This window comes from Solenopsis invicta, chromosome 9 (assembly GCF_016802725.1).
Source record: "Solenopsis invicta isolate M01_SB chromosome 9, UNIL_Sinv_3.0, whole genome shotgun sequence".
Taxonomy (NCBI): domain Eukaryota; kingdom Metazoa; phylum Arthropoda; class Insecta; order Hymenoptera; family Formicidae; genus Solenopsis; species Solenopsis invicta.
The window spans coordinates 12,351,929-12,367,640 of NC_052672.1; the positions used below are offsets into that span (position 1 = coordinate 12,351,929).

General features: G+C 44.6%; 1 protein-coding gene across 6 annotated transcripts in view; it reads right to left on the bottom strand.

Moving 5' to 3' along the window:
• The window catches only part of LOC105198042 (nascent polypeptide-associated complex subunit alpha, muscle-specific form), a 123,103-nt gene extending 107,690 nt beyond the window's left edge, over positions 1 to 15,413 (bottom strand). The window contains exons 1-3 of one of the 6 annotated variants that reach the window (XM_039453619.1): positions 15,022 to 15,413; positions 9,235 to 9,334; positions 7,694 to 7,747 (exon numbers count right to left, since the gene is read on the bottom strand). In XM_039453619.1, coding sequence (XP_039309553.1) covers positions 7,694 to 7,747; positions 9,235 to 9,289 — 109 coding nt within the window. In that variant the 5' untranslated portion in view covers positions 9,290 to 9,334; positions 15,022 to 15,413. Of the gene's footprint in view, positions 1 to 7,693; positions 7,748 to 9,234; positions 9,582 to 15,021 lie in introns of those variants that run through there. The other 5 variants (XM_039453618.1, XR_005575576.1, XM_026134650.2 and 2 more) reach the window with 5 other exon arrangements.
• Positions 15,414 to 15,712: the final 299 nt, after the last annotated feature.

The window sequence follows — 15,712 nt, forward strand, 5'->3', positions numbered from 1 at the left end:
GCGGGAAAAGACGAGAAGGGAGAGACGACGAAGAAGAAGAAGGCAGAAGAAGACGACGAAGAAGAAGTAGAAGAAGAAGATGCGGGAGAGAAGAGAGGCAAGGAGAAAAGCAACAAGAGGTGCAGCCTCGGGTGCCGGGCGGGGCTCAGATGTTTATCCCGGTCGACCTCTCTTCCCCCGTGCCCCCCGTCCCCCGGTGCCCCTCTTCGTGGTCTCCGATGTGCCCCCTTCACCTCCGGTTCTTGCGGAGAAGGAGCGCGCCCTCGGCAATCCGGTGTTGCGGAGCGTTGCATCTACGTTATGCGTGCTCTTGTTGCTCGGATGCGCTCACAGTGGCGTCGCAACCGTCTCCGTTCTCTCCGAGACCTGGCGGACGGAAATTATGACAGGCTCGACCGGGAACGAAAGCCTCTGGCTCGCTCGCCATGCGATACATATTAAAAACATCAGTATATACTTGAGAACTTAACGGCTGAAGAATTTTAATGCGCAAGTATTATTGAAATACATGAAAGTTAGCAAGTGCCATTCGATTGTATTGTCCAATCGTTAAATTGCTAAAGAAAATTTTTATTTAGAAATTTTAAAACTCTTGAGTAATTGTTTCCTTTCCTAACGCGAATATATCGATTCGATCATCTATCGATCATCATTTACTTTAACTTCGGAAATACATATTTTCTAAAATTGAAACATTTCTGCGTAGCCTTTCGTTGCTGTTAAAACACGCGCTAATTAATACGAGCAAATTGAGATGACCGGTATCGATCCGATCGCGCGTTTCAGGAATACAATTTTCGGATGCTGAAAATTCTCAGGGAAGGAGGTCAGCACGAAAAACTTGGGCGTGACATCGCAGAGAATGAGGTAGGATGGCTCGGTTCGACAACCGTATCGATCGTAATCGAAACGACCGGAAAGAAGACTGAGTAGAGGCTGGAAGGCTTGTGACGAGGCGTCGGACGGTCGGCACTTGCAAAAAATCAACGTTAATCAGACACTTCGTATCGCCTGTACTCAGCTCCCGGTGAGTCGAGCGATCTAGCTCGCAGCAGGTTCTTCGCAGCAAAAAATCGATGAATGAACTTACGCCAGAGCGGATGCTTCGCGCTCGAGTTGACCGACGACGGTGGTTTTACGAGTGTCCATCACGCATATCTTCATCATTATTTGTTAAAACGCTACAGTTTTTTGTTATCTCGTTTCATCTGTATTGAAGCTTTACGTGTAATAGGTAATATGAAGTAAAATAATTTACTGAGAGGAGAAAATAGAACTATTAACGTGTTATTACGTGTTATATATCTATTCGCGATGTTATGCATTCATAAAAGCAGTTGTCCAAGTGCGATGTAATAAAAATTGTTAATAAAAATCATCTCTTGGCAAGCTTCTTGAAATAAACGAGAGATATTTCTGATGGTATCGCTAATTATTGCTTATCACCGTCTAGCTGCTCTCTCCCCATCACAACCAGGTTAAGTTCTATCGAATAAATTATATTTCTCGTTGAACAGTAGTCTGATCCCATGCATATTCATGAAACATGATCCGCAATTATCGCTTCGCAATTAACTTCAGCTACCACGAGTTAATCTCTTCTTCCCCGGCCATCTTTTATTTCGCGTCTTCTTCTATCGCTCCCATCTCGTATCTCCTTGCAGTATTAATACAATAATACAATTATTCTTCATCGCGGGCGATTCCATTTGCGTTGACCAACGCAGCGATCGTCTGATCTATCGATCAATGACAACACCGTCGCATACAAGCGCAAACGAATCGAAGCTAATCATCCGCCAACACCGTGCGCTCGCGGCGGCACGGCGGCGGCCTCATCGAGATAAGAGCCTCACGGCGAGTTCGAGGCCGCCGAGCTACGAGCTCTTAGTGGTGCACCCTCCTAGAGATTCGTCCATAGAATGGTTTCATCGAGCACGTATTCCGTTGATGACGCACTTCCGGCCAAGTGAACCCTCGAGGTGGCCCCCGTGATAATTCCGGAGGATCGAGAAAGGAGCGAGAGAGATCCATCCACCGTGACTCCGTGGCCCCGTGACGACCCCGAGGAGATGTTTGCTCTTGTTGCGGTGCTATGCACCGTAGCGACCGGCGGCTGTATGGAAGTATAAGAAGAAAAGGAGAAAGGAGGAGATGAGGGAGCAGAAGAAGGAGGGAAAAGAGCAGAGTGAGGAAGAAGAGAGTAAAGCGAAGAGGATCAAGGAAGAGCAGCGAAAGGAGCAAGAAGTCGACGCGATGATGAGGTGGGGCAAGGTAGGGAAAGAGACGCAGGGGGAGATGGTGGAGGACGGGTCTTGATCCAACGCCTAGCCTCCGAAGGAGCTCGCTCGGGCGCTCGATGGTAGCGGTTCGCTCATCATTGTAATTACTTCGCGAGGATGTACCAGTATATTGGATCATTATCGACCGCTCCATATCTACCACCTAGCCCATAAGTATAGACTTATGCACCCGGTGCCCGGATGGTGATCTGTGCTCCTACCTTTCTCTCTCTCTCTCTCTCTAACTCTTTTTCTCTTCATTCTTTCGCCTCTGCACACGATACACGCGCGTGCACGTATACGAGAATGCGTACGCGAAGACACGCATCGAAACTGGCAGGAGGGAGGGAAACGCGATCGGGGCACGTACCGGCTAACGACTCGTTCGTACGGCTCTCTGATCAAACAACCGCGGCAACGGGGGTAACTTTCTAAAGGGCCCTCGCTTTCGCCAGCATCCGATTTCGCGGAGGGCGATGACAGTGGCGTAAGCGGATGAACGATGCTGATAAATTTTATCATTTTTTTACTTATTGAACCGCGCGTGTGTTTGAATACGTGTATACGTATGCCTACCCCAGAACTCATACATATCTCTGTGTTCTCTAATTACACTGATTAGAAAAATTAAAAAAAAAAACCGCAAAAATGGAAATATAGAAGAATTCGCAGATAAAATTAATAAAATTTACGTTTTATATAAATGTTGCACTTTTTTATTTTATAAAATATTCGCCTCACTTATTCTTTTTTTTTAATATATATAAAGTCAATCATAACTTAATAGGCTTTTATAAGAAGCAATAGTATACATAAAATATTAATGGGGATAAAATTGTTAGTTACAAGATGAGGTGCGCATTGCAATAAGTATACGCCGCGCACCGGAAGCGACCGGCTATACCGCAGCTGATCGATTAAAGGATATAGTGCGGTAATTATCGTTATGCGGTGATCTATGGGCTATAAAACATGTACTATAACTGTGTGCTTTTATTGAGAAAAAAAAAAAGAACTCTTATGCATTTAACGTCGTGCTTTAGGATCTACACAGATCGTAAAATTCCTAAACTTTAATCCTAGAATAAAAAGTTGTACTTTAAACTTTCCTTTCATTATAATCCACTCTATTTATACTAAAAATGCTAATAGTTAACTGATCGTCTTTGAATTTTGCTAAGATCTCCAATAAAAATTAGTTTTAAGAAATCGTGCTTCTTAATGAATCCTTCTTTTAAAAAATACGATTTGTTCACTTGCGCCGATCGTTTTTAAAAAGAAATCTATTTTCGTAAATTTGTTTAGCGTAGAAGTAAACAAAAGAAACTTAAAGGGAATATTAATCGCGTGGAACGTAATAAGATTGGTTAATAGCAGAGTAGAGTGTGTATTGTTGTGCCGGAAACGTCAGACTGTATAAGCATTCGATCTATTAATAGATATCGCGGCGCAATTATCATTACGTGATGATTTATTGTCCATAAATTGGATGTACTGTAATGTTTAGTTACGCATACCTCTACTCGCGAGAGGATTGAAGAAAATTACTTTATTTGAGATACATTCGCGGCTTAATAGAATTATTTCTTACAGTATAAATAAGCAATCACAAAGCTAAACATCCCGCACGCTGGTATAAAAATCATCAAACGTGGGCCCTTCGGAATGCCGTTGAAATTTGATCGCGAGCCCGCCAGTTCGTGCAATGTGACCACGAAAGGAGAACTAGATTTCTACTTGAGCGATAATCGTTCATTTCGTAAAATGCGAACGAGCAGAATAATTGCCAGAATATAACGCTACTCGGATTCATATTTCGTTGCGATCGATATGCCGATAAATTACTCCGAGTTAAATGCAACATGTACAAGATCCTCGTCGGTGTCGTTTGTCTATCTGACATCACGAAAAACAGCAGGCGTAGCAGCATTCCCCGGGATATCTGCCAACCCCGCGACCCGGCACGACCGTTAGACCGGAATCCAAATCGAGGATCAGGATCCTGTAGGCCGCGCGTCGAGCGTCGGCCAGGATCGATCCGGGACGCGCAACGGGAGCCCGCGGAGGAAGGAACGGGAGCGTATCGAAAGATGCAGGCTTCGATAATCCTTCAGGGTAGGTCGGTACATCGTGCTCGCCGAGTGCTTGCCTATCGAGGTGAGGCGCTCACTCCTCGCAGCTGAGGAAGGAAAGGGGGAGGCATCCGCGCGCGTCTCTCTTTCTCTCTTTCACTCCTCGTCTCTCTCTCTCTCTCTCTCTCTCTGTCTTGCTCCCGCTTCTGCTTTCTCTTACCAACGTCGTCCTCGTTCTCGCTCCAGCTCGCTCCAGCTTGCTCCCGCGATCGGCCAGCCAGCCGACCTACGTGGAGATGCTCAGGTGTAAAACCGTTGATTGCCACGGCGCGGTATTTTCTCTTTGTACGGCGATGGTAGCGGTGGGCGTGCCGGGCACGACCGAAGGGAGACGGCCAAGGCCTCCTCATCGCGCGCTACCGCGATTATGTTTATTATACTTCGGCACACGCGTGTGCGTACGTGCGCGTACTTACACGCATCCCCCGCCGTTCGCCGAGCGGCCGAGTATCTTTGTCGCGGACGTGGGGACGCGCAGCATGCCGTGCCGTAGTCGGAGTGAATGGCGATAGCTACCGCGTGAAGACGCGTTTTCCGTCACAGACTTTGTTTAAAGACTCGCGGAGGCGACGGATGCCACGCCTGATATTAAAGAGAAAAAGAGAGAGAGAGAGAGATCGCGCTTGATTGCGTGGACTTGGTTTAAAGGATGGATCGCGATCGCGTAGGATTAACTCTTCGTGCTAACGACCGAGTAATCGTGTGCAAAGGAAGAAGTTTACAGCAGAAACACGTTAACCGTAACGTTAATCAACTATGATCACACGATTCACATTTTATACATATAATAAGTATAAAAAGTTAAAATACTTTTATCTCCCGCATCGTAGGAAAAAGCACTGATATATGCTACAGTACATTTTTCATTCTATGAGGAACGACCGGAAACGAGAGTCGAGCGAAACTCGCGCGTTACCGATTTGTCAACGACCCGAGAGAAACGAGAACATATCAGTGGTATATTACTGGAAGTACACACCCGAGGCGACTCGCTAATCATCCGACAGGTCTCCTCGTGGCTTACGAGAAAAGATCGATCATCGCGACAACGCGACGGTAACGATCTCCACCGTTGTCATCGGCAGTGACGCTCGTGCGACGCGCCGAGATGATGCTGCGTTAGAATTCCATCGAGATGAAGCCTTGACATTTCGCGGCCTGGAATCGACCGGCATAATTGATCGGCCCTCCCATTCGACGAACGCGATTCCGTGCTATTCTATTCCGTCCGGTATGGTTACGACGGAGCTGCGTCGCACGTCCTCGCGCGCAACGGAACGCGACCGCATCGACTTTGTGAACTGGATTCCGGTCTTTCGCGGAACGAAAAAGAAGCGGGGCCGATTAAATTGGATCCTCGGGAGGTCTCGACGCTAAAAGGGGATGGGCGCGAAATTGGAGCGAATCGCAGTCAAATTATAAAAGAATATGCTCGTGTCCGATACATGATATTAATAAATAAACAATTGTTGAGAAATAAAGGTAGACGTGAGAATGTTTAAAAAAATTGAATATACTCCAGTCGATATCTTTGATCACTTTGTTATAAAATATTGAGGAATATCCTATACATTGAGAGAAATGTTTGGTAAAATTAACAAACTTTTTCTCTTATAGTGATCAAATGAATTTTATAGTTATAATTACTAAATGTATAGTTGTTTTAACCAAACAATAGCCTTAACCAAATAATAATTTTCATACAACAAATTACAAAAAGTTTTGTTAAATGTAACTAAATTCTTGGTATCAGTAAATTCATTTGATCGCTATTCAACCAAACGTTAGTTGATCTTACCAAACAATTTCTTTCAGTGTAGTTCTCTGAAATCCTATGGGCTATTTAAAATTAACGTCACTGGTTTGTAACTCGACTACAATGTTTCTTTCAATTCGCCGTCCTAAGATTTCACCAAGCATCGACGTGAATTTGAAGGGTAACGAGAAAAGTACCCGCAATTTCCATGTACAGCTGGCGATACCTATTATTACTACGAGTGATCCTACAATGCGTTCTGGCTAAACGAACGCGCAGCACGGCAAATATAAGCTCGGCAGTAGATACGACAAACAAATGCCACGGGTGCTGCAATTTTCTGTCGTTAACGACCGGTAGTGTCTTAAACCCGTGTGCAAACGTACCAATAACGGTCGCGCTCGTGCGTACTAAAAATTTTATAGCGTCGCGTTTATCGGCACGAGAATGGCGTTGGCAAAACCTTGTTTAACAAAATAATGACTACAATTATTCTACTTTACATTTGCCTGTTGTGTAGCGCAAACACGATACCTTCCCGCGAGAGAGGGAGCCGCTTCACCTCGGCAATTTACTGCAAGTAATCGTCGATCAAGAAGAGTTATAACTACCGGATTGTCAGCCGTTCGCTAGCATTAAAAGCGCGTTTTTCAGTTGCACCGCCGGCCAGTACGTTACTACAAGTAGTCAACGTTTACAGGACCTAATTGCCCATCCGTCATAGCTCGTACTGCGAATCTTTCATTCTTTACATTCCTCGAAAAAAAAAAAAAAAACTAAACGTTTTACGAAGTCTACGAAGCTATCGCGCGTAGCTGCTCATTATATGGGGATTGATATAAAATAAAAATAAAAAAAAACGCGCTTACGCAACCAACAAGGAGATGTAATTTCAAATGACACGAAATAATCTGTCGTGTCTCCTCGCAATTGGAGATGATCGTACGATTCTGCAGTTCCTCTTTCTTCCTCGATAGCTATATACGTAATAAAAGAATCATCTAACCCTGATGCGGCGCCCAAGGTGCAACCATAAATAGCAAAAGTCGCTCGCGTGGTTCGTGTCTCGACTCGTTCAATTTACATAAACACGTACTCATTGATTGCCGGACCAGATTGTCCGGCGTTATTACTTCTACGACCGGTTAACTTCACCGCAGGACCGCGAATAATCGTTAAGCCCTAATCACTTTGCTACGCACGTAGCACCGACCTCGCCCGATAGATACGTCCGATACACGCACGATGCGTAAAGTTAACTTGGTCGGCCTCCGCATAATCGCCCGAACCAGTGGGACGATGATTTTCACTTCCGACATTCGAGAAACGACGACGGTTATTACATTACTTTGCTTACGTCGAATGCACGGCCGCGGCTATCGCAGCGAATTATCGCGGAAGAAATAGCACACCAACGACAAATAAATTGAGAATTATGCAGAGTTATACTGCGCAACGATATTTGTTGCATGCGGGAAAAGCTTCGAGGATGTCCTTAAGAAAAGATAAATAAAATCACTCACCGAAATGATACGAGAAAGGGCTTCCGCCGTCAGAATAGCCGTTCTTCCCGGATCCTGAAAACAGAAAGAGAAAACGTCTGATTAAAACATCTATATGTAGTTTGCACTCTTTAGCCTTAGCAATTTGCAATTTTCTCGATCGTCAATATTAAACAAACAAAAAAAAAAAAACGATATTTTTCACGTTCTCGTTAATCTCAGTTTTCCGCATACGATAACTAATCAAAGATTCCTTTTAAAAAGAAGCTGAAAGGGTGCATTGATCGATCGATCGAATACCGCGCGCACCGCAAGTGCTAGATAGCAGTCTGGAGCACCACCCACGAAGCGGCTACTTAGCATGAACGACCAGCCAGGAGGTACCTACCTATCTATCTGACAAGGTTAACTAATACAGCTTCCACCGATCGCGCGCGGTCTCTTGATTAGAAATACGTCGATAAATCAGAGAAAAGAGAGATGCGCGGGAGAGCCCCATGCGCATCAGAGAGATAGCCGCGGAGGAGGAGGGCGAGGAGAAGGAAAGGACGAAGGAGGAACGTGGAACACGGCATTCCGTGTAATCGTCCCGCTTATATGCCTATAAGGTAAACAGTTCGACTGCGAACACTACGTAAAGAGCGAGCTGTGTAAATCCGGAAGATTACAGTAATTAGTGCATAACACCTCTGATTTCCACGTGTGGGCTGGCCGTTTGAGAAAAAGCATAGGATTTGATTAAAATAATCCGTAGAAACTCGTGTTTGACGCGTATGTGCTATAACGCGCGATGACGCAGCTAGTAAAACGGAAATCAACATTCATTCACTAGGTCTCTATTGAGACCATCGTATGCTGAAATTTTACGTATATAGTCTCGTTTATTACGTATTCGGGCGAATTTAATGTGAGTTATAATAGACTGCCTTTTGAAATTCACTACAAGTATCGAAAATCTATAGCATAAACTGTAGATTTTTAGTACAGGCGGTGTGTATCGCAGTCAGTTACGAATAACACTTATTATGTAGGTTTCAGTCTTTATTTGACAATAAATGAGATTAGAATGTCCCGAAAGTCGCGAATCAAAAATGTTATTGCAAAAAAGTTTCTCAAAAAATTTACACGTAACTATTTTATTTAATTTTTCACATCTTTGTTGATCTTTTGATTCGCGAATTTCGAGACGCTGTATAATCTCGTTTACTACAAAATAAAGACTGAAACCTTCGAACTGTCTTACGGTGCTTCTTCTGATGACCGTGCTAGCAGATGTACCGCTTGTTGCACCCTCATGCAAGCGCAATTTCGCGTGGCCGTAATGAGATAATTAAATAATATAATTAACAATAAAGTACATGCGCTTTCCGAGTCGCCGTTTATTTAATTGCACGTTACGCCGATCAAACCACTTTGCTTCCGCTGCGGCACGGATGCTGCACAAATCAACGAAAAGAGAGAAATCCATATCTCTGTCGTTTCTTCTCGTCGTAAGTACATCTTTCTTTTAAGTGAAGAGAAAAACGAAAGATTGAGATTACACGTTGTCAGAATTGTCTTACCTCTGTATCGATCTGGAAGGAAAGCGAAATCCCAATCGAGACTGAACATTCTCATCAAAGATGTAGTGTCACCTTACACCGATATCTATTCGCCTCTATGCTAAACGTAAAGTCAACACATCAAAATATCCCAAAATGTTTGTACAAATAAGCCCGATCAACAAGTCACTTAAACAAATTCAGAAAATTCTTCTCGCTCCAAGAAATTTGATAAGATCAAGTTCTATGTACATACATACATACATATTTTGTATTATTCTATCTTTATCATTCATTATACGTAAAACAAGAATGACGTAATAGCACAATTCAATAGAACGAGTTTATGAATACGTTACAACGTATAGCTAACATCTTTATAAGCTCGTTCTGAATACGGATGTAAATATAAATATATAATATATAAATACTATGTGCGTTTGTATAGTACAATTCTTTGTTATTGAATTAAAACTTCCAGAATATCTTTTTTTAAATATTACCTGTACAGGCATATTTACATTCCTAATATACTTTAAATAATTATTTCGCGATGAAGACAAAAGACATAGATGTGATCAAGGCGACCGTTAACGTGACCAACATTTAATAGGTCATTTTCACGCTTCTTCCGTCGTCACCTTTCTTTTCATCGTCCGCGGCGTTACACAGGACGAGCGCATAATCGCCCGCGCGGCCTGAAAAGGCCGGCGCGATCGCGCGCAGTCGAGATTCCGCTCGTTCTTACGCGGCGAGAGCATATATACGAGAGGCCATAGATTACTGTTTTATGCCGCGATGAAACTATCTCTAGGCTAGGTGCGGCCTGGCACGTTCGCCTGCCCAGGCCGACGAAAAGGAAAAAGCCACCGCAGATTTCCCTCGCGCCTCACCACGGAACCGTTCAGCCGCGGCGGCGAGCAAGCTACGCTTCGCAACGCTCCGGGCCGCGCGGGCAGGTACCATTGGCGGCGCGGCGGTTTCAAACTTAAGGCCGCGGTTGCGTTCCTTTATCACGATGGTTTTGCCATCACGCCGCTAGAAAGGAACGCGGCCTCGTGCACTTACCCGCGGATCATAAAGCAAGCCGTAGTCGTATTATTCGCACGACGTGCCGTAGGTCTCGTCGATATCCGGTGCATAAGATCGGAAAACGGTTCACGAGGGCGGAAAGCGTGATGCGTGCGTTTGACCTAGCGAGAAAAATCGATTACGTGCCAGGCGATGCCGCTTGAAGAGAGCGATACGAGAGCAATTGCGACAAATGCAAAATCAAATAAAAGTAAAATCATTAAGTGAATAAAAATTTTCTTCGTCGGATATTTAAATTTCTAAATTATAATAGCAATGGAAAGGAATTGTTGATGAGGTGACGAAGATATTTTCTTCGTTTATTCGTAAACTAACATATGACATTTTGTTTAATAACGTAAATAATTTTATAATCCAAAATTGTCGATCAAGCGACTCGAGGAATCATTTAAAGCCAACCGCTGCGTCCAAACTGTCATTTGACAGTTAATGATTTTAATTACGGCGAAATAGCGATGCGCAATACCACGCGCTTTTTAGACAAGAAATTCACTTTGCGAAACAAGTACAGTTAGACCAATCGATCCGTGAATTCCAGCGCGAAGGAAAACAGAGAGCCGAGAGAACGAAACGCGTCCGTCTCTCCCGCATAGCTCCGTACGACCGTGAAACAATCGAGTTGCGGGGAACGATCACTCGCAATATAATGGGATTTTCTTTTGTACCGTGACTCACGCGCCTTCGCACAGTCTCGGGCATCGAGAACGAAAGGAATTAGAGCGAACACGAGCGATCGACGTTCCCGTGAAGTTCGCCCTTCGCCACTCGCCCTCTCGCCGTTCACGGTTCTCTCTCGCATGTTCCCGTTAATAAGGACTTTTTCATGCCTGCTCGCGCGTGTCACGCACGCGGGACCCACCCGGTCCCCCGGTGTATCCATTAACACGGCAAAAAGCCCGAAAGGAGAGCGGCGTCTCACGTCGGTTATATACCGCATTTGTATATTAAGCTCGCTCCGATCGTAAAGTCAAATATTCTCGTGGCGCGCGCAAGGCAGCCCGGTAATTTTCCGCGCGTTAACCCGCGCCCCGTTTATGCTCCGCAATTCCCGCGTACACGTCTCACAATTTTTGCTGGACCCAATGCGCCGCTGTCACAGATGACTGAGTGCCAGCGAACCCGTTGACAATTACAGCGACGTTAACTAATTAGTGCGCAAGGTGAGACTATTACCGCCAAAGTGACTCAGTGATTTCAAAACTAGTCTTCGGAGGTAATATTTGTTTGCATATGCTCTCTGTTCTTTTAATGCATGCATTTCATATTTTTAATATTTTTAATATTTTTGCTTCATACTCTTATAAATATCGTTTTTTTTTAATTATGTCAATATTAATTGGAACGTATATTGAGATCGTTAAAAAAATTTTATTATAATAAATTCGAAAAAGTGAGAGCAGCTTTAAAAATCGCTTATCATTTTATTACCAGCTTTAAAGGTTCCTAGAATTACTTCGAGATCTTTGCACAATTAAAATTTATATTCGTTTAGACTGACAATGAGATCGATTCCGATAAACGAACAAGGTCGGAACAAAAGGTCAGCTCGAGTATTGAAATCGTCACGAGTGAAATGTAATGTTGTAACGGATGGAAGACCAAAGACGAGAAAGGAACAAGCACGTGGCGTGGGAGTTCGCGGGGATGGAGCGAAGGGAATGAACGAGCACGCGTTGTGGGCGGATCTCGAGGAGGTGGTGGAGGTTAAAGAGGCGGCGTTGGTAGGAGCTGCCTCGATAAAACCAGAACTACGAAGGCATACCGATTTGTATTCATCTTTTTTTTTCACGGCGAACACTCTTTCGACCGTAACGTCAACATTAATTTCCAAATGAACAAAATTATTAAAACTCTCGAGACCCATGCAGCAATTAATCAAAGTCCAAGTCATCGAGAGGTTCAATGTAGAGAACTCGTTCCTATGTTGAATAGGAACTCTGTGAAGTTTCCGAAATTACGTATCGCGTGAAGTAAAGATTGCGATACTTTCCCTTTGCTCGACGTGTGCGAGGCTCCCGAAAACTATTAATTTTAGACCCCTCGAAAAGTCCCCATCCGCTACTGTGATTACAGGTTATCAAGATATTCTTTAAAATTTCGATGATCTGCCAGAGTATCCTAGAATTAAGCCCGGCACGATAATTTAGGAGGCGATGGAGAATCGCACATTGAAACCTAATTTACATTTTCCTATGTATTAAGAGATTGAAGAGGTCTGTAATTGGAGTTCGCGGAGAGTAACGTGTAATTTCTATGCGAGTTTCACCTAACAAGACCTTTCAGGCTCAGGAGGATAAACGCAGGGTTAAGAAACGTTCCGCGAAGCAGGAAATGAAGTACCCTGGATAGGGACCTCTCTGTGCACCTGCGGATAATGACGTGTCGCGACAATTTTCCAGTTATTATGTCTTCTACGGCATTTCCGGCGAAATCAACGACAAAAACTAACGAGGCAAACCATAAATCATTCCACGCGACGCGTCGTATCCAGCGAAATCAAATAACCGAGTTTATTAAGTTAAGCCTTTGCAATTCAGCATGATGATGACATAATGCAAGCGTTTCAGCGCACTTTAGACAATTTTATTGCAATTCACATATTCAATTTTATAATTATGCTTTCAACAGAATGTTCGACCTGCACAGAATTTTATTTTTAGTATTTTAAGACATTTGGAATTAAATGTTACGACAAAAAAAAAGTGTGCAAAACCGTTACTTGCGTAACGCGTCTCAATCGCAACGATCTGCTAATCGCTTTCTACCTTTCTGTTCTTTCGAGGCCGGATTTACATAATGTCAGCACCAACCGCGTCTGATTGCTCGTAATTAGCGACACGTAGCGCGCGCCCACGTCAGGTCACCGATGTGCGGGACGGACGAAGAAGGAGAGAACGATCCCCGTTAACGAACCGTGGTGTAAGGTCATACGTGAGCCGGCGCGTGACCCACGATACCTACGCACGTATGCACCCACGCGCGAATGAGATGTATACGCAACCTTCCTCGCCGGCGTAATCAAGTGAACGATTCACTCGGTAATTGTAATGCAAACCAAGACTCTACCGGCGCGATAGCGACCCTCTTCATTAACGGCGGTATTTACAAATCCGACTCGGACACCCACAACTAAATGTCACTGCAAATTGTTCAAATCAACCGAGTTTATCGCCGAATTGTCCACGAGGGAAAGAACGTTGCGTAAATTTGAAATTCATAAGAGACGTCCGATTCGAAGTAAAACACCAATTGATAAAAAGATCATGCCTAGAACCTCTCGCAAACAATCGGTTATTTACAAATCCGACTCGGACACCCACAACTAAATGTCACTGCAAATTGTTCAAATCAACTGAGGTTATCGTCGAATTGTCTACGGTAGGAATGGCATTACGTGAATTTGAAATTCATAAGAGACGCCCGTTTCGGAGTAAAATACCAATTAATGAAAAGATCGTACCTAGAACCTCTCGCAAATAATCGGTTATTAACTCCCGAGGTCAATCGCGCGGTTCTGCGAAACGTATTTACGGCGCAAACGCGTGTTATGGAATTATGTCATTAGTGGTTAATTTTTCTCGGTTACTTCAGATTCGTTTATGGATCATTAAGCGATTTGCGGGACGGCGGCGTAGCTGCTCGCGATTCCTCGGAAAGGCGCGCTTGATTGCTCGTCATTCCCGCTTTATTTACGATTGCCCGGGAACGTCGTCGCTCGACGCCGGTAATTAAAGCTGCACCCCGAGACGCGCGGGCTCTCATAAAGGGAAAACGTCGCGTTCGTAACGTCGAATGGGATCGTGCACGCCGGTAAAAATTGCGTCTCACGAAGCAACGGAGTAACTATCACGCAATCACGCAAAATCGATACTAGATGCGTGACACTGACCCTGAGAGACACGACGATAACGAGTACGACTGTCGTTTATAATCGACGCGAATGTATGATTGTCACGCGCGCAGGTTCCGTAAGGTCGAGTAAAAGCTTTGACCCAATCTTTAATGTGTCGAATTATATCGACACAGAAAAAGGTTAGCAAAATCGAGCGAAGCTGAGCCGGGCGGTTTTGAATAGAATAAATGAGCATTACGAGCGGTTCAATAACGCATAACGACGAATCGATCGAGCGTCTTCGTTCGGAACGGCGCATTTCGGCAAACGCGGCTGATTTAACCTCCCAATTCGCGTATATGCGATAAAATGAGTTTATTGCTGGCACTCCGAATAATTTATCGTCATTGTCTCCGTCGGGCTACGACCGTAATGTGCAATAATGATTTTCAAAGGGGGAGGAGGGGAAACATTACCAGCGCCGCGCCGTTATATTGTGTAGTAATGGCGATTTACGAGCGATTGCCGAGGCGTCAAAAGGAGCGTACTCTTGTTAATAGTGAGCAGGATAACACGGCCGCGAGATAAAGCGCGCTTACGTGACAACGCGCGTCATCGTTGCGACGACCCGTGACATTAATGACATAGACAATGCACAATGTAAAATTTACCGTACTCTCGGTTAATGCACAGACGTTTGCAAAAATTGATTTTTTTTTTTTTTTTAAGCATAAATATCACTTGACGTTTTGCCTATAAAACTGTCTAGGCAACCATAACGTCGTTGTTATGCCTTTCATTAATGAAACATTTAAAAATAATCATTTTAGAAACTTATTTTAAAAGAAGAAATTTAAAGAGCGCAAAATATCTTCATTGTTTACCCAGCATCCGTTCTTTTCCTTCCCGACTGTCCCGTTCAGAGGCACAAGAGACGCATTATTTTTCAGTATCACGCTCGCAACGCGACGCAACCTCGTCTGCAGCGGATGCACTCGCGAAACACTGAGAGCATGTCGATGCGCGCAACAGACACACAAGTACACTCGCGCCGAGAACACGGGAGAACAGCGTCGCGCAGCGTCCAAAAATTCGTTTCTCTTTTCCCTTTTCGTATTTTTCCCGGGCCGCGACGACTCTCGTTCGTCGCGAGAGCCTCGCACTCGAGTCGGTCACGAAGTAGAGTCGGGGCTCTAGGTACGCTTGGTAGTGGTCTGCACGGGGTCTCGAGAGAAGCTGGAAGGGGGATAAGGTCGAAGGTCAGGGCTATGCCGTACGACCCGCGACCTCTGACCCTCTCGATCCCTCCGACCCGACTCCGACCCGCGCGCATTCTCTCTCTCTCTCTCTGTCTCTCCCCTTCTTTCTCTTCCCTTCTCCTACATTCTCCTCCTACTACCGCGAGCCGTTTCCTCCTCCTCGTACCCGCGGCTCCGTTTCTCTCTTTCCCTCTTTCTCTATCTCGCCTTCTTTCCCTTCTTTTTCCTCTCTCAAATGTCAGCCGGCGCGGCAGCCGCACAATGCGAGTTATACATGTGTGCAAGGCACGTATATGAACGGCGTAAAAGCCGACGC